We start from the raw sequence: 23,498 nt of genomic DNA on the forward strand, positions 1-23,498 counted from the left end.
TCTGCTTTGTTACAAACATTCTTCAAAATATATTCTTTTGTGTTCAGCAGAACAAAGAAACTCATACAGGTTTGGAACAACATGAGGGTGCACCCAATTTTTGGGTGAACCATCCCTTTAACAAAACTCTTAATCTCTGAAATAAAATGTATTTATGTTTTAAGATGTTAAGTAAATTCAAGATGTTTAGTGTTTAGTTCTATAATGCATGTTTAACAGGTCTGCATTGTAAAAACAGGGCGAGGAGCAGAAAATATGAATAAAAATGGATTACTGTGACTTTAAAGTGATTATAGACGAGTGACGAGTAGAGACTAAATAAGTGAATATAAAAAGGCTTGTGAGAGGCAAAGAGAAACAAATCCACCTTCACCATCCATTCTGCAGGAGAAGAGACGGTTTGTGAAGATGTGGAGGTTAACGTGTGTCAGTTTAGCCCTGCTCTTATCTGTTCAAGGTAAGAATTACACTTAATGTTTAAGGTAGAAACTTTACCAGCATTAAATGTTTTTGCAATGGTTTTCTTTCTTGTCTTGCAGCTAAAGTTAAAAATGTTTCTCTCTCTAATGTGTATGACTTCTTCCACAACAGGTTCTCTTTCTCAGCTGAATGGTAAGAGCTTGTCTCATTCCTCAAATGTTATATTAGATATAGTCAAATACCACAGAAATACCCATGTGAAGAATCTCTCTTCTTCTCAGTTTGCGGACAAGCCCCTCTAAACACCCGTATTGTGGGTGGTGTGAATGCCTTTGATGGCTCGTGGCCGTGGCAGGTCAGTCTGCACAGCTCTACCAATGGAGGTCATTTTTGCGGAGGCTCCCTCATAAACAATGAATGGGTGCTGACGGCAGCTCACTGTTTACCTAGGTAAGATTCCCATCAATACACAATTATTCTTCCAAACAAGCTGATAGATTGTTTTCACACTATTGATTCATCATTTTCACCTGTTTTCAGTGTCAGTACATCTAACCTGGTTGTGTACTTGGGAAAGAGGACACAGCAGGGAGTCAATACCTATGAAATTAGTAGAAATGTTGTCACGATCATCGTTCACCCCTCCTACGACAGTCAAACCAGCGACAATGACATCGCTCTGCTGCGTCTGTCCTCCGCAGTTACCTTTAATGACTATATTAGACCCGTGTGTCTGGCAGCACTGAACAGCAGCTTCCCTTCTGGCACCAGCAGTTGGATCACAGGCTGGGGAGATGTTCAATCTGGAGGTACAAACACATACAAACTCATCAATTCACATATGGCATTTACTTCTGACACCGCGAATTAATAATTACATATGTTTGTGTATGTTCAGTGAGCCTACCTGCTCCTGGGACTCTGCAGGAGACTATGGTTCCAGTGGTGGACAATACTCAATGTAATACTCTACTGGGTTCTGGATCTGTTACCAACAACATGATCTGTGCTGGTTTAACACAGGGAGGGAAAGACACCTGTCAGGTACAAGAGCCAATACGATTATTAAGTGTGCACATCAAAATTGTGCACATTTTTTTAATCTTGACACACAAAATGTCCATCTATCCTTCATTTTTAAATGTTATATACAGTATGTACAGGCCAGTCCCATAGCTAAATGTCTCTGTCTTAGGGGGACTCTGGCGGTCCAATGGTGAGCAAGCAATGTTCGGTGTGGGTTCAGTCCGGTATCACCAGCTGGGGTTATGGCTGTGCCGATCCCAACTCTCCTGGTGTTTACACGCGTGTTTCACAGTATCAGAGTTGGATCACCACCACTATTGTCCAGAATCTCCCAGGATTCGTCGTCTTCAACCCTACAAGCACTTGCCAACCTGTTTCTACGACTTTACCTGCTTCTACTACATCTCCTACTTCTACCCCCTTAACCGGTTCTACTACATCTACTCGTACTACCTCACAGACTTCTACTACTTCAGCAACAACAACTACTATCTTAAGACCTCCACCCAATCAGAGTAAATCTCTCTATCATATACACACACTCTACAATCCTGTACACATTTATGCCTTCTTAACACTCATTTCTAATGCTTGTTTAAATCTCTTTTTGGTGTAGCCTCGGTGTCTTGTCGAAAGAGATGTGGTGAGAGATTTGACATCCGCAACCGTTGCAACTGCAATCGTCACTGCCGCATAAACTGCTGCAGGGATTATGAAAAGCGATGCAGTAAGTCCATATACACAAACAAATACACATGCAACTGTTAAGGGTGCTTATAGTTCTGAAATAAAATTCACATCACTCAACCAGTAAGTTACTCCAGCAATATCAAACAATCCCTGTATGTTTTTGTGTCTCTGCAGGGGATCACTAGTGGTAACTCTTGGTTGGCACAAGCTGCTACATGGCACAACGTCTCTCTCTCTCTCTCTCTCTCTCTCTCTCTCTCTCTCTCTCTCTCTCTCTCTCTCTCTCTCTCTCTCTCTATATATATATATATATATATATAGTTTATATATCAGTTTCTTCATACATTCTAAATTTAAAATCTTTTTTCTATTCAGACTTAAGATTTATTTTAAAACAAATGTCATAAAACTTAATTTCTGATTCATGTAATATACAAAGCATACAAAATATTATGATTTTTTTTTAATTATAAATCTATCTGCATTAAGTGATAATATAATTTGGCTATATATGTAATCAGTATCTGTATTGAATGAAATAAAAGAAATACTTTGCATCACATGGCTTGTAAAGTGTTTTGCTGTAATGAATTACACCAACAGGGGGCGATATGCTACTACTGAAAAGAGAAAATAACTTTTAGGCAATGGAGACTGTTTTAGATGTTGATGGACTGCTATGAGGAAACACTGACCATTAATGTTCAAACCATTAATGAGTAGGCTATAGATGTCATTTTACATTAACTTTTGTAAAGCTTTATTTCTAAGAAAACAGCGACTTCTTATACCACCCCCCCCCCCCCCCCCCAAAAAAAACCATTTTTATAAAAAATTATCTACTGCAGTAGCTATCATTTTGTAAAATTATAAATAAATTCAACATGAACAGCAATGTTGTACAACGAATTTCTGGATGCAACACCGATTTATAATATTAGTTTTAAGTACAAAGGGGTTCCCCCTTTATTATGAACACCAGATTCAAGGACTTTTTAAAACACATTTACTTTAAATCGAGCACAATAAATACAATAAAGTTGGGTGTTTTACTGCCAATCTGAACAGAAATATCAAAGACCTACTGTACCCGCATCTATCTTTACTGCATAAATGCTCAAGCATACACTGACAACTAAAATGACATTTTAGGGGCATGTCATGTGACTTTTTACATTTCAATGAGGAAAGAGGCTGGTAGAGTGTAGCTACAAGAGAGGGAGCTCTCTTATTCATGCTTTTAACATTTATTTCACTGGTTTTAGTTTTCTTTTTTATGAATCATTACTTAATTAAAACATCAAAATACGGTGATGATATTGTATGATTTTTCCAAATAAAATAGCCAGATAGTAGGACAGACTCAAGTGTGACAATAGGGCCTTCTGAGAGTGGATTATGAGGATGTCCATTGGGATATTTTATTGTTTTTATCAAGCCGACATAGTAAAAAAATAAAATAAAATACTATACAATAATAATATTACTCACACAAACAGGTGAAATGAATAACACTGATTATCTCTTCATCACGGCACTTATTTGTGGGTAGGATATATTAGGCAGCAAGTGAACATTTTGTCCTCAAAGTTGATGTATTAGAAGCAGGAAAAATGGGCATATGTAGCGAGCAAGGATTTGAGCGAGTTTGACAAGGGCAAAGTTGTGTTGGCTAGAGGACTGGGTCAGAGTATCTCCAAACCTACAGCTATTGTGGGGTGTTCCCCCAATACCACTGGCAGTGGTCAGTGTCTATAAAAAGTACTAAAAGTACTAAAAAAGTACAAGACAGGGCCAAGGCTCATTGATGCACGTGGGGAACAAAGGCTGGCACGTGTGGTCTGATCAAACAGACAAGCTACTGGAGCTCAAATTGCTCAAGACGTTAATGCTGGTTCTGATAGAAAGGTTTCAGAATATACAGTGCATCTCAGTTTGTTGTGTATGGGGCGTCATAGCTGCTGACCAGTCAGGGTGCCCATGCTGACCCCGTTGAAAGCTTCAACAGTGGCACGTGAGCATCAGAACTGGACAACGGAGCAATGGAAGAAGGTGGCCTAGTCTGAGGATTCACATGTTCTTTTACATCAGGTAGATGGCCCGGTGCGTGTGCATCGCTTACCTGGGGAACACATGGCACCAGGATGCACTATGGGAAGAAGGCAAGCCACCGGAGGCAGTGTGATGCTTTGGGCAATGTTCTGCTGGGAAACCTTGGGTCCTCCATCCATGTGGATGTTACTTTGACACGCACCACCTACCGAAGCATTGCTGAGACCATGTTCAGCCTTTCATGGAAACGGTATTCTGATGGCTGTGGCTCTTTCAGCAGGATAATGCTCCTGGAACAAAGCACAAATGCTTCAGGAATGGTTTGAGGAGCACGAGTTTGAGGCATTGACTTGGCCTTCAAATTCCCCAAATCTCAATCCAATCGAGCATCTGTGGGATGTGCTGAACAAACAAGTCTGATCCATAGAGACGCAACAGTGCAACTTAAAGGACTTTAGGATCTGCTGCTAATATCTTGGTGCCAGATACCACAGCATACCTTCAGGGGCCTATGGAGTCCATGGCTTGAGAGGTCAGGGCTGTTTTGCCAGCAAAATGGGGACAAACATAATATAGGAAGGTGGTCATAATGTTATGCCTAATCGGTGTATATATAGTACAATAAATCTTACAGGACTTAAATGATCTGCTGCTAAAATCTTGGTACCAGATTCCACAGCACACCTTGTGTGGTCTAGTGGAGTTCGTGGCTCGACGGGTCAGGGCTGTTTTGACAGCTAAATGGGGACCAACCCAATATAGGAAGGTGGTCATAATTTTATGCTTGATTGGTTGTTATATATATATATATATATATATATATATATATATATATATATATATATATATATATAAACATAATCTACTGTTAATTTAAAAATTTTTTTACCACAAACTGACATCTCAACCGTACGGTAGAGTTTAAAATCTTATAGTTAAAACATTTTTTTTTTTTTATTTACAAAAAAAACACCTGAGGTCCATATGTTCAATAATAAGAATTTAAAGAAAAATATTTTTTTCATTGGCTCCTTCTAGGGGTGAGAGTTAAAGGGTTAAATAAAAAGATATGGACAAGTTAACTGTAGGCATTAAAATATGTTAAGATTAGATGGCGCTTGTGTAAGGTAAGCTCTGTAAATTTCAGGGTTTTCCTGCTTCCTCCCCAAACAGACCATTTTTTGGTCTGAAAAAACGTGAATGGTCAATGACAATGACCTATGTTTGTTTTCAAGTTACCAATCCTTGAATCCACGTGTATGAAATTCAAAGACTTTCAAGTAGCCTAGGTTTTAAGAAGTGTGGGAACCCTGTACAAAATTTACGGAAGTAAAATAATTGCAACTGTTTTTGAAACAACAATCTTGTTGAATTGCACTACCTGAAAAAAAATAATAATAGCATAATTTCCATCTTCTGTTAGTCGACCTCACCAGCAGGTGGTACAAGCGGCTGCTGACGACCAGAGCATCGACTGTCATAGAAATGGAGCACGCTACATGCATTTGTGATGATTATCATGTATTGTGATGATTATAATCTATTTTAAAAGTGCAGTCTTCCCTAACATATCCACTGTGATAACAGAAAAAAATAATAACTTATGCTGCTGAGGAACTTTCATAGACACATTATGTTTGTGCTCTATCAAAGAAAACAGAACAAACAGCACAACCACTGCTTATTATTCCTTAAATAATCAACACATTTGAGTAAATTATATATTTCAGCTATCCATAAATACAGTCATTCATAAATTATCACTTTGAACGAATTGGTTGAATTCAACTCACTCAGTTGATAACCTATTGGCGGTTATACTTTCATATTTTAAAAGTAGACTTGCCTATTTTTTTTAAAGTAGGCCTAGCCTATTATTTAATTAATTACTAGATAATAATTACATCTTCAACAGTGTAATTATAGCCTACTTACCAATCATTCTCTTACTAAAACCTTATTAATACCAATTAGCCTACTTTCAATCTCTACCAGTTGAACAAAGATAGACATGAAACTCTTTTAGTTCTTTCAAATATAAATATAGTAATATAATTGCATAAATTCTTGATCTGATCAAAATATTTAAAGGGAGAATATATTACACTTTAACATAAGATGTCAAACTTTGATGTTCCACTATTGTTTTAGTTGTTGTAGTCTAACTACAGCATATGAATCACATCAGAAGTAACAGTGGACGGGACCTCGATATCGCAGCTTCACCTCGCACTTACTAATGCAGATTAGGGCTCCAAGTTGCTACTGCGCAGATGATGTCAGCGCCATATTTGAACAGCTGGTGGCTTCACACGTCAACGGAAGAGAGTGAAGACGGACGCACCATCCATCCTTTTTTATGGAAGGGAGGGAGGGACACGTACGTCCCTACTAAATTCTACAGCCCTAAATATATATAATGTGAAACTATGTATTTATTTATTTATTTATTATTAATATACCGGTCCCTTAACTCATCTTCCATGCGGGTAGGCCTAGGCTATGTAGGCTACTTTCTCGACTTTCAACAAAGAACATTTCCATTGAAAGCAATTTTAGGAAATTGCATTTATTTTTCTTGCTGGAATTCAACTGTACACACAATGAATGTGTTAGGCTGTTGTCCGGTTAAAACATTTAAAGAACATATCTGACATAGTTATAAAAGTTCTGTTTATATTTAGAAGGTTAGCTAGCCAAATGTTGATCACTCAAAGAGCTATGGCTAACTTAGCTACATTGTATTTGGTGTATTTGCAAATGCTATAACCTATAATTTATGGTAGCAGTTCCAAACCATGCAGAACAATGACGGAAAACTCATCCACAGAACCTGTTATGGTGTTCCACCCTATGATCCAATCCACCCTCAAGACAACAACATTAAATGTTTTGCATACTAACAAAATGTTTGTATTGTTTACCGTCCTGTTGACAGAAATGGGTTCAAAAAGTACCTGTTCTTAATAATCAAGACATTATATTTATTCATTTTCATATTCAAGACATCATATTCATTTTGTAATTGTTTCAAGAAAAGGAAAATACTATGATGGCATAAGGTACATATACAAGAAAAGTTCATTATTGTTTAACATTTACAATATTAACATTTTGTGAAATGCATATGTCCTTAACAGAATGGGAACCTTCACAGCCAACGATAATCTACATATAAATATTATAATTTGATTCCCTGAGCTTTACAATTAATAATTAAACATGTCACTATGGTAGAATGCCAAAAACATGAAAACCATGTACCCTTTCCCCCCCCCAAAAAAAATGATGAAGCCAAAATGTTACTGGATAACAGGATGATAAATCACAACTACAATTCATGCGTAACATCTCACCAGCGAGCCATTGGCTTGACACAAAGGATGACTTGCCATCACTATAGGCTTTTTCCACAACAATAGTTACATTTCAATACAGTTTAGAACAAAAAGTGAATGACTGACTTCAAAGGGGAAGTTCTTTTCATGTTAAGTTTCAGGATGAGTTCATGGTCTATAAGGAAGTAGCAACCAAAATATCTCTGTAGATAAACGATTCTGCTATTCTTACATTCATTAGAAGAGACACTATTGACTCACTGCCAGTATATGTTGGTTACGCAACATAAGGTGATAACATTTATTTCTACAGGTGAACATAATCCAATCATTAAATCCTAAAGTGCTCTTTTTATACTCTGTGTTTTCTTTAACCTCCATCAAATCAAAATTTATATAGCACTTTTTAAAAACAACTGGTGCTTATCAAAGTGCTACACGCATATAGACTAAACACCAAGAAAACAAAACAATGAATAATAAGGGAAAAGAGCCAAAACAGAAGTAAACAATAAGAGAGCAGTATTTATAGTGTCAGAAGGCAAACTATAAAAATACATTTTTAAACTAGATTTTTAAAACAGCAAGTGTAAGAGCCTGCCTAATATAAAGAGGCAAACTATTTCAGAGCTTTGGGGCCACCACCGCAAGGCTCGGTCCTCCCTCCTCTTCAACATTGCCCGTGGAGCAACTAGGAGCAAATGGTCAGCGGACCTTGAAGCCCTTTGCAGAGTATAGGGCTTAATCAGGTCAGAAAGATATTAAGGTGCTAAACCATGAAGGGGTTTAAAAACAAACATCAAAATCTTAATTCTGAATTGGACTGGTAACCAATAAAGAGATGCAAGAATAGTGGAAATATGATCCCGCTTTGTGTACCTGATAACAAACGTGCTGCCTCGTTTTGGACCATCTGCAGTCTGGAGAGAGATTTAACTACTGAGTTAACCTGTTTGTCCAGTTTAAAATCACTGGCCATAATAACCCCTAAATTTTTACATGGGGTTTAACTCAGTTCACCAAGGTCCAAATCTAACGACCCATGTGTACCTCCTCACGTAAACAGCATAACTTCAGTTTTTTGATCATTAAGGCTAAGGAAATGTAATGTCATTGATGCCTAGCCTAACCCATTCCTTAATTTCCTTCAAACATTGCGGTTACGTTCCCCTCCGAGTCTAGGGGCCAGGAGGGAAGATAACACGTGAAAATCAAAGATATTCCCTGGAAATTAATGTAGACATGTAAATAAACAAGAGAAACGTGGAGAACACACTTCAACCTCAGTCTCAGAGTGAAAACAAAAACACCACTTTAAGTAAAAATTATTGTATTTATTTTCTACATATAACCAAAAGCTTAAAAACGTGACATACAACAACATAAACTTCCTTGAGCTTCCTCTCTAACAAAAAAAAAAAAAACAGGAGAAAAATATTACACAAAATAAAAAGGCACTCTCTCCCTACTTTTCTCAAGTAACCGCAACAAATTAATTTCTAGAGGTGACAAAAAGTGACAATATAGTTACCCAAAAAGTCATCTAGAATGATACCTCTTCACACACTATAGATGACAAACTAGACACAGTTATCAAGTATAGGTTACACTTCTAACTCAAAGATAAACACTTGATCTCTGCTACACATACAGAAAGTTTGTTTGTAGTCTGAGACTGGGGAGAAGTGTTCCTCTCCATTGCATGTTCTGAATGATCCTTACAGTATATACCCTCTGCTCAGTCTTAGGCATGCTCACAACGAGTTGCAGCGGATGGTAATTAACCTGAGAGAGAGAGAGAGAGAGAGAGAGAGAGAGAGAGAGAGAGAGAGAGAGAGAGAGAGAGAGAGAGAGAGAGAGAGAGAGAGAGAGAGAGAGAGGGGAGAACAGGACAGGGCACGGCACACAAGCATTGTCTTTCTAAAGAAAACACACTGGGACATAACATTGCAATAAGTGTGTTAAAGAGCCAGTATCTTGGCATTTCAACAGCAGATACATTTGCATATCTTTGCATAACAGTGGTAGTTAATACCATATTTCATTATAATATCCCCCAAGTGCAACATGTAAAGGGAGAACAATATAGGCCCCAAAATACAACCCTGGGGGACCCCACAGGACAAAGAAGCTGTTGAGGAGACAAATTCTCCAAGGCAGACTGAGAATGTTCTCTCAGACAGGTAGGAGCTAAACCAACTCAGTGCAGTATCCTTAATCCCTACACATTGCTCTAGGCGCACGATTAAGATTTTATGGTCTACTGTGTCAAATGCGGATCTGAGATCGGGTGTAATTAACTGCATATCTCAGTACATTTTACTTTGAAAAGGGCTTAAATGGTGTAGGCCTAATCTTTTTTTAGTCAGCGCCATTTAAAAGCTTTTCTCATGAAGTTTCCGGCTTGGAGAATGATCAGTGGTATTCATCTGTCATCATTCGTCTGTCTAATTTCGAACCCAACTGAACATATGCCAAAACACATACAGACAAACATCACTCAACAAATCTCTAACACTATGCATATTTACCTGGTACATAGTTACATAATGTGATGTTTCATAAGCACAGTCTAAATATGTTTGTACTGTCTTATTAGGTTTAACTCTACATCCTTGTACAGTCTATTCTACTGTAGTTCCTGCAATACTGGTTTCAGCTGTTTTTATCTCATGATGACTTGCGATTTTGAAATTCCTTAACAATTAACCTGTCATTATAAGTGCTTCCAACATGTGTCATCTCAAAAGTAGCATGGCTTATTTAAGGACATATAAAATTACTGAATACACTGATAAAAACAACTTGTGAGATTTACTTGATAAAATCTTTGTAACAATTTGCACTCAGTTTTTCTAAGTAAAATTTACTGCTGTGATATCAAGTACAACTTACTTGCCAATATCAAGTAAAATGTACTTAACTATAAATGTAACATTTGCAAAGACATTTAGTAAATGTTACTTAATTATATTTAACTTAGCATGTTGTATTTATTAAAAGTAATCAAGTAAATTTAATTTTAAAAGGAGCATAACTATTGTGAAAATTTTATAAATCTGTATTATTTACTCTTATGAAGTAATTAAGTAGATTTTATAATGTTTGTCCATTTGACATTTTGAATTACTTAGTTGAATTAATTTATATTACTCACTATTATTATGTAAATGTTGCTATTTTAAACCAAATAAATGTAATAATTTTCTCTGCATCAAATACATTTATCACAAATCACACAAATACAATAAAGTTGAACAGTTTATTATGTCAAAATTTACAATTAACCATTAAATCAGTAATGTTCACATCAACTGATTAAGTAGTTAAGGTACATTCATTATAATTTACAATAACTGTAGAATTAACCATGTATGGTTCAACTAAACATCAGCAGCCAACAGTGGCATAACTAACATTAAAGGGTTAGTTCAGCCAAATATGAAATGTATCACATTTGAGTCCAAAAATAACAAAAGCCAATGCTGAATAAAGTCGTAGTTTTTGTTTGTTTTTGGACCCAAATGTATTTTGGATGCTTCAAGAGACTCTAATTAACCCACTTATGTCTCATATGGAATACTTTGATGATGTTTTTATTCCCTTTCTGGACATGGACAGTATAGTGTGCATACACTTGCATACGCTCTCAGACTAAATATAAAATATCTTAAACTGTGTGTGAAGATGAACGGAGGTCTTACGGGTGTGGAGCGACATTAGGGAGAGGAGTTAATGACAGACATTTCATTTTTGACTGAACTGAACTAACTTAACCCTTTAATGACGAGCACATGCATAGTCCAGCTGAAACAGAATGGTCACTTTTCCTTAATGCTCATTCATCGACTGGATCCTCTCAATCAGCTCCATGGACGACCATCTTAAGGATATGCTCAGCGGCAACACTGCGACTGTCCTCCTGCATACAGTTTGTAAGAAAGAAAGAACACAATTCCATTTAAGAAATAGAATTACATTTATAACATTACATTTTATTTTCATTAAAAAGGTGACCGGACCTTCATGTCGTTAGCTCACTAAAATAGAATTGCTGACATTCATGCACTTGTTGCTAACGTTATAACTTACATCAATGCTTATTTGGTATCAGAGTTCACCTGCTATCCAAACTTTCCTTCTTTAGTGCAGAGTGCAGACTAACTTATGCTTTGATAAAATAATTGCTGTGAAATTTTCAGTGGATATAAAAACAACTAACTTAGACACTTTTAAAAAATGCTAACATTAGCTAGAGGACACACACACAGGCAGCTAGCACTTAATCACGGCCAGCTAACATTAAATTATTTTGAAGTTAACCAGACAGGGTGACTTTTTCTACAAGAACGTGGCTAACTACATTTAATCCCCTCTATCTTTGACTAAGTTTAACATCAGTCTCAACTTTATAGAAGTGGATAATGCTTTAGCTTTAGCTACCGTTATTGTGATTAAAACTCACTTTTAGTCAATTTTAAACCGTAACGTCTATGCATTAATCAAACCATCAAAACGAAGTACATCGTTATCACAAATCTAAAATAGAAAAGTCAGAACTTACCGAGAATAAGTCAGCCATGTAAAAGCGACATCCCAAACCGACCGTCTCTGCCACTGAACCGGGATCTTTTTGAGCAACAACAAAAACGGGCGGGCAGATTTACTTTGCTTTTCAGATTAAAATATACTTAGTATTTTTAGGTGAATGTGCTGTGACTATAAAACATTAAATACTATTTGTAAATATATGGTAAAATGTACTCTTTCTTCTCAGTTAATTTATTACATTAATAAATTGTGTACATTTTACATAAAATATATAGTTCCAACTTAATCTTGATTTTACAATGTATAAATTACATGAATTAATGTAATAGATTTTACAATACCACAAAGTCATGTCATTTTTTGTAGATACTGTCACTAATACCGCCCTGGGCTGCGTTTCCCAAAAGCATTGTAAATTGATCGTGGAGACCATTGGTGGCAATTATTCTACGATCAACTTAAGCTTACGTTGCGCTGGGAAACGCAGCTCTTTTCTTTATATATGGACAAGCTCTGCTCTTGTTACTAAATAAGCAGACATTTAGCAAACACTTTTACCCAAAGCAATTTAAAGTATTCTGAATATAAAGTGTAATTGGTGGGCAAAACATTTTCTATAGAATAAATTCAGAAACATTCAATACATTTTGAAAATGAGATTAACTGGTTTGTTGAACTGGATTCTGTGTTAAAAGTACCTATTTGTATCACTGGCACTTCAGCATTCAATTCTTTATGTTTTTTCATGTGGTTTAGTGTCATGATGCTCAATTTAGATTTTTACCTGCGTTTTTAACCTGTGTTTTTCCAACCTTCTACCTGTAAAAGTCCAGTGAAACCCGTGACTTCCCACCCGTGAACTCATACTAGATTGATGTAATTAATCCCAGTTACGCATTCTGACAGCCCCTACGGATGTGGCGTTTATGGAAGTACAAATAATTTATTAAAATAAGGTATTGCTCTGATGTTATTTACCTGCAAATTAAACAATAGCTAGTTTTCAGTCCACTGAGTCCAAGAATAAATTAATACCAAATCCATTTTCAAATATACAAATAACGTAAAGTAAAATGTATAACTTAACAGCTTCTCTTGCCTTATGCGGAGTAGGAGTAAGCACCTTTGGCGATAGAAATGATTAAATGAGCATAAGCCCCGTAAGGTCTGCCATGCTTTGTTTACATCTCACGATTCCTTGCTCTCAGGCAGTTTGCCTTGACTTTGCCTGGAATTCTACAAAGTTGTGAGTCACATTTTGAAGTTGTAACTTGCTGGCTCAAAAACCTGCCTGGAACGCAGCATCTTTACATCCAAATTCCCAAGATGGGTGTGCCATAACCTTTAAACATAGCTAACAGTTAATGCTGTGTATGATTTATTAGATTTTTCCCACAACAGATCTCGTCTTGTCATCAATGCATTATTACATAATTTACATAAATTGAAGCAAATTGTATGTTTTAAATACAGCAAAAAATAGCCTGCATTTGACCGAAATTACAGAATCAGCAGAAAGGGTACAGCATCATGTTTATATGGTTGTCAGTGCATGTGGCAATACATATAATGTTGGTTTTAATAAGATTTTCCCAATAAATAGGTAAGCATTAATCTGGTGCCCTCCATGATTCCTGTTCATTCGAAAATCCTTCCTTTCCCCGAGTCACTCTGCTCTGATTGGCCAGATGGCCAAGTCTGTTGTAATTGATCTACCATGTTTTTCGGAAGCATTTTTAGCCAGCTAAAAGCCTGAAAAAAAATGCTGCGCTACCAAATGCCCTCAAGGGTGCTTGACATTGTACAAGCTGAATGTGGCAGTTGGTAAGCGTTGTATTTGTCTCGTCCCCTCCAGTGTGATTGGACAGCTAAATTGTGATGGCTAGAAGACTGCCTCAGAGCATCTCCAAAACTGCAGCTCTTGTGGGGTGTTCCTGGTCTGCAGTGGTCAGTGTCTATCAAAAGTACTCCAAGGAAGTACTCCAGGGTCATGGCCAAAGCTCATTGATGCATGCTGGGTGAGTAAGCTGGTGGTAAGTAACCTGAGAGAGAGAGAGAGAGAGAGAGAGAGAGAGAGAGAGAGAGAGAGAGAGAGAGAGAGAGAGAGAGAGAGAGAGAGAGAGAGAGAGAGAGAGAGAGAGAGAGAGAGACAGGGCAGGGCAGGGCACGGCACGGCACACAAGCATTGTCTTTCTAAAGAAAACACACTGGGACGTAACATTGCAATAAGCGTGTTAAAGAGCCAGTATCTTGGCATTTCAACAGCAGATACATTTGCGTATCGTCTGCATAACAGTGGTAGTAAATACCATATTTTCTTATAATATCCCCCAAGTGCAACATGTAAAGGGAGAACAATATAGGCCCCAAAATACAACCCTGGGGGACTATCAAAAGTACTCCAAGGAAGTACTCCAGGGTCATGGCCAGAATACACAGAGCATCACAGTTTGTTGTGTATGGGGCTGCATGGCCGCTGACCCCTGTCTACCGCTGAAATCGCCAACATTGGGCACGTGAGCATCAGAACTGGACCACGGAGCAATGGAAGAAGGTGGCCTGGTCTTATTAATCCCATTTTCTTTTACATCACATGAATGACTGGGTACATGGATGAGCTTACCTGGGGAAAACATGGCACCAGGATGCACTGTGGGAAGAAAGCAAGCCGGCAAAGGCAGTGTAATGTTTTCGGCAATGTTCTTCAGGAAAACCTTGGATCCTGCCATTCATGTGGATGACACCTACCCAAGCATTGTTGCAGACCATGTACACCGTTTCATGGAAATGGTATTCCCTGTTGGCTGTGTCCTCTTTCAGCAGGATAATGCGCCCTGCCACAAAGCAAAAATGGTTCAGGAATTTTGAGGTGTTGACTTGGCCTCCAAATTCCCCAGATCTCAATCCAATCAACTGTATTAATTAATCACTGCATTGTGTAATTAATTCGAATCAATTAAATGTTAATCGCTCAACAGCTCTAATATATATATCAACATGAATACAAAAAAGAAAAAGAAAACACTTCCCCCATAATAGTCTACAAATTCCTCAAGCTTGGAATCCTGTTTTGTCATCCCTGTGTCCTTGAATAAAGCATTTCAATAAAGGATAATCTGATTCACAAACAACAAAGTAATTCTATGTTTGAAGTGCTTTATTAGGGTTCTACAGTCTGCTCTAAAGCCTTTTGATCTCTGATTAATGAGCACATTTTAAGACAATTCGATGATAGAAGGCTTATTCTAAGGCCAACTTTCAGGATTCTGTATTCTTTATTTTGCCGGATCTTGAGATCTGTTGTGTCACAATTATGTTAAAGGCAAGAGAAATGGAGTGAAACCTGAGAGCCAGACTGATCAAGAGAGATCCAAGATCTCTCTCTCTCTCTCTGTCTCTCTCTCTCTCTCTCTCTCTCTCTCTCTCTCTCTCTCTCTCTCTCTCTCTCTCTCTCTCTCTCTATATATATATATATATATATACACACACACATACATTTTCTGATTAAGAACATTACACTTATGTTAAACGTGTTTAATTTTGGATTGTGCCTGTTAGAAACTCATATGTAGGCATCTCTGCATCATATTGTCAAAAAATTAAAAATAATTATCACCACTGAATAGACCTATAATATAATTGGTGGCCTATTATATGTTAATAGATATAATTTCTCAATTCCACACATTTTTGTTATCCTTCATTTAAAATAAAATAACCATGATAAAGCTAGATATCGTTCCCTCAACCTAAGACGTCATGGCCACTAGGAAAACATGTAGTTTTCCTTCCTGACTGCACCCGAAATTGCATACTTCCTTACTATACCGTAGTAGGCAAAAAACAGTAGCCTATATGTGACAAAAGTAGTAGGACAAGGTAAAGAGATGAGGGGGAAAATAAAGCAAATACATAACAATGAATAAAAATATAACCAATTCTAATAAAAAAAGAAACAATCAGTGAATGTATTTAAATATATTTATTTAAAAGGATATTATTATTACATATTATTGTATGTTCTTACATATTTTTTTAACACTTACTGAAACTCTGGATCAACAGACACTAATGCAAAATGTTCTATATATTGTAACGTTCACAATTTATAATAATTAGGCTACTTCAATGAGCTCATTGTATCTGCCTAAAATTATTAAAGGATATTAGCTACCCAGGGCTCTAACCACTGTAGACATTGGTCTAATAATTAGAAATGGCCAAATTGTACCCCCAATTTGTTATACTCTTGATGCTGCTCTGCTGTACTCCATTACTTAAGACTGTTGTTAGGATGATGAAACATTTTAAATGGATATTTCACTGCTGAAAATATTAATGTGTATTTAAATTGGGAAATGTGAAATTATTTGAGAAGTTGGTGCCTTCTAGCCAGAAAATGTATTTTTGACTCATGTGGATGAAAGACAACAGCTCCCAGAATGCACTTACTTCGCTGCCCTACGAGGCCACTCCCAAGCCTTTACTGGTTACATCACTTGCCCTCCGTGGCACTGTAATTACTATTTTTATAGTAATACAATAATTTAGTTCAGTTAGAGCACAGACACTACAATTAAAAACTGACTAATACAGCGTAAGCTGAAACAGAATCACAGCAAAAATGCAGCAAGAGTCAGATTTCATTTATCATGAGAGCGAAGAGCTGACAGACAAGATGATCGTGGGAGATTTGGTTTCAAAGTGAAATGTAAAAGCGCCTATTTAAGTGAGTTTGTGCTTGTATCATTTTGTTGTGTTTTTCATTAAGAATAGTGAAAAGAAGTCTAAACTTAAACTAAAATGAGCACGGCCGCACAGCTTTCATTGACGGCCACACAGCATTCATTCCTGGCCGCATTTGTATTCATTCACAGCTGTACTGTCATTCATTCGTGACCACACGGCCTGTGGAAGCTTGACTTTCATAGAAATTCATTGAAAACACTCACTCTGTTCTGCTTTGAACACCTTCTTTGAATTTGATTGGCAATCCTAATTATTCTGACAGTGATTAGCGCTGTTAGACTGCTGAGACAGACACACTAACAGAGGGGTTTAAATGTCAGTGCGAATTCCAACATGATGCTTTAGTTTTAGCAGTGAAAGAGTGTGTCGTGAAGAATGGGTTGCTCGCAGGTGCACAGTAAATTCAAACATAGTACCGTGATAGGTTGCCACCTGTGCAACCATGAAGTCCATTCATGAAATGTTCTCACCACTATTCTACGGTCAACAACCTATTTGAGATTTTTCAATCAAGCTGCTCAGGGTGACAAATTACCTTCTTAGGACAGCTGATTCAGGATCACCATCACTGCTCATTCTCCTCGACCTAACAGCGGCATTCGACACAGTGGACCATACCATCCTCCTGGACGGCCTCCACAATACATTTGGACTGTCAGGAATAGCACTGCAGTGGTTTCAGTCCCTTTCTGACAGGACTGAGCGTGTTATATTGGGAGAATTCGAGTCCAGGCTGCTCCCTGTTACATGTGGTGTTCCGCAGGGGTCAGTTCTCGGCCCAATCTTATTGATCCTCTAGATGCTTACCCTCAGTCCTGTCATCAGCAGACATGGACTATCCTTTCATTGTTATGCTGATGACGTGCAACTTTATATCAAAACTGCCCCGACTTACCACATGTCTTGAAGAGATAAAGGCGTGGATGGGAAGTAACTTCCTCCAGCTGAACTCCAGTAAAACTGAGGAACTACTGGTTGGCACCCCTCATCAGATCCACTCCTCTTCCTTATCCCAGCTCATCTTTGAAGGCCAGGTCATCACTTTCTCCTCCTCAGTCACAAACCTAGGGGTTCGCTTTGACCCACAGCTGACCTTCAACGACCACATGCAAAACCTCCTTCCACCACCTTCGAAACATCTCCAAACTCCGTCCCCTTCTAACCCTTCCGGATACAGAGATACTTGTTCATGCCTTTATCTCCACCATGCTGGATTACTGTACAGAGCCTGGACCAGTTTAAAGCTGAACTGAAGACTTTTCTGTTCACTAAGGCTTTTTTTGTGTTGATTGTATTTATTAATCTATATTTTTTACTTTTTATTCATTTTTGTTATTTTCCTTTTTCCATTGTAGCACTTTGAGATTCTTCAGAAATGAAACGAGTGTTATAAATAAAATCTATTATTATTAACTGTTAGTGGTATTATAACAAAGTGGAAGCAATTGGGAACAATAGAAACTCAGAAACAGGAACAGACAAAGTCAAATCACAGAGCGGGGACATCGCATGCTGAGGCACACAGTGTGCAGAAGTCGCTATCTTTCTGCAGTCAATAGCTACAGACCTCCAAACTTTGTGTGGCCTTCAGATTAGCTCAATTACAGTGCACAGAGAGCTTCAGAGAATGGGTTCCCCTGGCCGAGTAGCTGAATTCTAGCCTTACATCACCAAGTGCAATGCAAAGCGTTGGATGCAGTGGTATAAAGCACTCCGCCACTGGACTCTAGAACAGTGGAGACGTGTTCTCTGGAGGGACGAATAACACTTCTTTATCTGGCAATCCGATGGACGAGTCTGGGTTTGGTGGTTTCCAGGAGAACGGTACTTGCCTGATTACATTGTGCCATGTTTAAAGTTTGGTGGAGGGGGCATCATGGTGTGGGGTTGGTTTTCATGGTTTTAGCTTGACCACTTAGTTCCAGTGAAAGGAACTCTTAATGCTTTAGCATACCAGACATTTTGGACAATTTCATACTCCCAATTTTGTGGGAATAGTTTGGGGTTGGCCCCTTCCTGTTCCAACATGAATGTACACCAGTGCACAAAGCAAGCTCCGTAAGGATGAGTGATGTTGGTGTGGAGAAACTTGACAGAATCCTGACCTCAACCCGATAGAACACCTTAGGGATGAATTAGAGCGGAGACTGCGAGCCAGGCCTTCTCATCCTACATCAGTGCCTGACATCCCAAATGCGCTTCTCAAACAATAGTCAAAAATTCCCATAAACACACACAAAAAAAGTTGTTATAAACATTCAACTCCCAGAAGAGTTGAAGCTGTTATAACTTTTGGCAATATAGTGTAGTTTACCTAATACCTACAATAGACCCGGAACTTTAAATACACCAATAATACCGATAACCCTAAACCCATGTGTAGACACATGCATTTTCTATAAAGCTGTTTTGAAACTATGTATTGTGAAAAGCGCTATACAAATAAATGTGAATTGAATGGAAAAGAATGACAAAAAAATTAGGAGGAGCGTTAGAAAGCGTGGGCAGGTGAGTGAGTTATGAATAGGGCAATTTGAGAAGCACGACCATATAAAAGGGACTGTTAGAGTCACTTTGTACCAGATTTCTACAAGCAACCATCCAAAGAACAGAGGGGGCGCTGTGTGAAGATGTGGAGATCAACATGTATCACTTTGACCCTGCTTATTTGCGTCAAAGGTAAGGTCTGAAATATCAAATGTCAAAGGTATGAAATATCTATTAATGTGGGGATAACAAAGACATAATACAGATAAAAAATAGAATATACTTTTGTTTTCTTTGTGACACAGCACATAAGAGCAGACTAAAGACTATGAGAATAATTACTCATTAACATAAAACTTGTGTCATAAAAAAAAGGCAATTCATAAGAACCATTTGTTCATCAATCAGACTTATCAGTGTAATCAGTCGGTTGTCATGCCAGTGCAAGAAAAACTGCAGCACCTATGTGGGAAATACATAAATAAAAAATAAAAAATTCAAACAAACTTTTTTTTTTTTTGGAGTGGACATATTAAAAAAACTGAAAAACTGGAGAAGGGGAAAACCCCCAGAATCTGCATCTAGGTTCACAGTAACTATTCTTTTATATGATACTAAGTAAAGTTTGTGATTTCTGTACTGCAATGATCATGAGAAATAATCCATTTAAATTCTCTTTCTGGGCCATATTCTGTTATTAATCCAGGAACAGAAGAAGCACATAAATGTTCAACATTGGATATGGGGCTAATGTCACTTGAAAAGTTGGGGGATAGAGGGATGCTTGTTGTGCTTATTAAACTGGTTTGCCCAGAAATGCGTCTCACACGTTAAATCTACAATTATCAGAGCAAGGATCTCCTTGCAGAGCAAGGAGTCATTATTAAGGGAAACATTTTTGAATTTGATCAATTTCTTTATTTCTGCTCTTGCAGGTTCACTTTCTCAGCTGAATGGTAAGAGCTCCTCTCTTTCTTCAACTTCAACATCAAGTCAAATAGTAACTGTAGAAATGCTTATATGTGAAAAAATGTTTCTACCTCTCTCAGTTTGCGGACAAGCCCCTCTAAACACCCGTATTGTGGGTGGTGTGAATGCGCCCGCTGGCTCGTGGCCGTGGCAGGTCAGTCTGCACAGCTCTACCAATGGAGGTCATTTTTGCGGAGGCTCCCTAATAAACAATGAATGGGTGCTGACAGCAGCTCACTGTTTACCTGGGTAAGATTCCCCTAAACACACATTTGAACTTTTGGTTTAATTAATAAAATGTACTCTGTATATTGTGTTGTTCTTTTCTCACTTTCATGTTCTCTGACTGTATTTAGTGTCAGCACATCCACTCTGCGTGTGTACTTGGGAAGGAGGACACAGCAGGGGGTCAATGCCAATGAAGTCATGAGAACTGTGAGAACGAAAATCGTTCACAGCTCTTACAACAGCAGAACACATGACAATGATATCGCTCTGCTGCGTCTGTCCTCCACAGTTACTTTCAATAACTACATTAGACCTGTGTGTCTGGCAGCCCAAAACAGCGTCTTCAGTGCCGGTACCAGCAGTTGGATCACAGGCTGGGGAGATATTCGAGCTGGAGGTTAAAAAAAAATACAGACAAATCCATCAATTCACATATGGATTAACTTCTAGCATTACTAATTAATAATTATGTGTGCATTTGTGTATGTTCAGTGAACCTACCTGCTCCTGGGACTCTGCAGGAGACTATGGTTCCAGTGATGGACAATACTCGATGTAGTTCTCTACTGGGTTCTGGATCTTTTACCAACAACATGATCTGTGCTGGTTTAACACAGGGAGGGAAAGACACCTGTCAGGTACAAAAAAATATTACTACAATCTAAGTGTGTACAGCTACTGTAGAACATAATGCATTTCAAAACCTACTGTGTATTCACATGGCTCATTTAGTGTAAATGTTTGATATTGAATAGCTCTAGTATGTAAATGTACATAATGTACACGTGTCGGAGTGCAGACCCGGACTGCCATTTTCCTGTCGCATTCAACCGTCCCATCCTGATAAAAAGGCCCTCCTTTGTCTTTCTTTTTGTCTCTCTCTGTAGGGGGATTCTGGCGGTCCAATGGTGAGTCAACAGTGTACAGCGTGGGTTCTGTCTGGTATCACCAGCTGGGGGTATGGCTGTGCCGATCCCAACTCTCCTGGGGTGTACACCCGCGTGTCTCGATATCAGTCTTGGATCACAAGCAATATCGGTCAGAACCTGCCGGGATTTATCACCTTCAACCCCCCAAACTTATGCTCCTCTGCCAGCCGAAGTAAAACTCTCTCTCAGACACCTACACACGTTTATACACTTAAAGCATATCTGTTTGATTAATGCTTGTTTTTATGCACAGCCTCAACCTCCTGTAAGGGAAGATGCAATGAGCAGTACAACATTTCAAATCGCTGCAACTGCAATACAAACTGCACAACAAAATGCTGCAGTGATTACAAACAGCGCTGTGCCAGTAAGTCCAAACACATTAATTTCCATCATACATGAAGAAACACAAACATAATTCACATAAAGTTGTTGCCTAAGAAAGTAAATATCAAACATCTGCAACAAATAATGGTAGTCACTTCCCCCGCTTTTTTTTATTTTTTTAATTACTTTTAATTGACTGGTCTTGAGGTTATAGTTACTAAGTCTGTGTTTTGTCTTCATTTTGAACAATATATCTACTGATTTGTATTATATTAATTTAAATCCTATCAAAAGTTCCTTTTGTGAAAATTAAACAAACTTTGCATTTCCAAAAGTAACTCTCTCTCTCTTTTGTTTTTGTGTCTCTGCAGTGTGAAGTATGTCGTAACTCCGTGGATTATTCAGAAACAGGATATTTAACTTCAGTGCTACTTTGGAAACATTGCAAAGTGAAAACAGTCTGTCAAAGATCTGCTGCAATGACTTCACTCAGGGGTGTAAATCTATGTTGTTCATGTTCAACAAGTTTAACAACAGCACTTACCTCACTCCAGTCTATTTTTCATTCTCTCTCTTTCTAGTTGTAGCATGTAACAAGCCAGATTATTTGTAGACACTTTTCCCCCTCCATATAGCATATGTACATTTCTTATTTAAAAATGTTATAATGTTATATGCAATGACCTTGATTTTAAAATGAATGACTTTGTGATTACAGTATACATTTCTGATAAATAAGTGGGAGTTTAAATTATTTATGTTACTGAATTATATTAAGCAGTGTAGGTATATCATGGCTTTTATCAGAATCATTAAACACTTCAAAACACTATTTCTTTAAATGAAGTTTTATTAACAATGTTTGGGAGGAACATACCTCCGCCACTTCACTAATGGTGGACATGATTCCTATCCCAGGGATGGTCGGATTAGCCAACTCTGCATTTTTGTCTAATCCTGAGCTTGGAGCTGCTAGGACAGCTTAGCCATCATAGCACATGCTAAATGTAACTTAGTTAGATCATAAATTTAATGAACAAGTAAGATCTTACAGTACTTGTCGCTGGCATTTACACACTGTTGTTGCTTATGGGGTCAATGCAGTTGTAATGGAGATTGTTAATATGGGAAGGAGGCGGTGGAACCCACGATTTAGAGACTTTAATAAATCAAAACAAAATTAAAGTAAAATGCATAAGGCAAGCTAGTAGTTGCTGTGCAAGTAAACCTCACTCCTCAGACCTCAAGAGACGCTCTAGCGACTGACAATAGAGGTTGCAGCCTTTAGCCTCCTTGTTAGAGCATCCGACTCTCATGCCGGCTGACCCGGGTTCAAGTTCCGCTCGGAGCGGCCGGTTCGAACAGGAGGGGTTACATTGGTGCCGTGACCCTGGTGGAAGTTGGGTTTAGGAGGGTGAGTGTAACAGAGGCCAGCTAGTAGTTGCGCTGCGAGTAAACCTCACTCATCTAACCTCAAGAGACACTCTATTGACTGGCTAGAGCTAGAGCTTGCACCCTTGTTAGAGTGTCTGACTATCATACATGCTGACCGGGGTTCGAGTCCCACCTGGAACGGTTGGCTCGAACAGGAGGGGCTAGACGCGCACGCGCATAATAAATTGTAAACCAAACATAACATAAAATCCAGGCCTGGTCCTCTCTCATCCTTCACTGTTGTAGTAGCTCCTTTTATGCATCCAAGCTCCTCCGTGAGACATAAAACCGGTGCGGC

General features: G+C 38.2%; 1 protein-coding gene across 1 annotated transcript; it reads left to right on the top strand.

Annotated features, from left to right (window-relative positions):
• The first annotated feature begins 408 nt into the window (after positions 1-408).
• Positions 409-22,505, top strand: LOC137093368 (transmembrane protease serine 9-like). Its single transcript, XM_067458183.1, has 18 exons — positions 409-457; positions 592-612; positions 702-870; positions 967-1,229; positions 1,319-1,464; positions 1,616-1,961; positions 2,063-2,173; positions 4,228-4,438; positions 17,370-17,480; positions 17,626-18,011; positions 19,410-19,505; positions 20,249-20,269; positions 20,363-20,531; positions 20,639-20,907; positions 21,003-21,148; positions 21,398-21,611; positions 21,693-21,806; positions 22,138-22,505. The coding sequence occupies exons 1-18, from the start codon at positions 409-411 to the stop codon at positions 22,140-22,142; spliced, it is 2,847 nt and encodes a 948-aa protein (XP_067314284.1). The 3' UTR covers positions 22,143-22,505.
• Positions 22,506-23,498: the final 993 nt, after the last annotated feature.

Source organism: Pseudorasbora parva, chromosome 12 (assembly GCF_024679245.1).
Source record: "Pseudorasbora parva isolate DD20220531a chromosome 12, ASM2467924v1, whole genome shotgun sequence".
Taxonomy (NCBI): domain Eukaryota; kingdom Metazoa; phylum Chordata; class Actinopteri; order Cypriniformes; family Gobionidae; genus Pseudorasbora; species Pseudorasbora parva.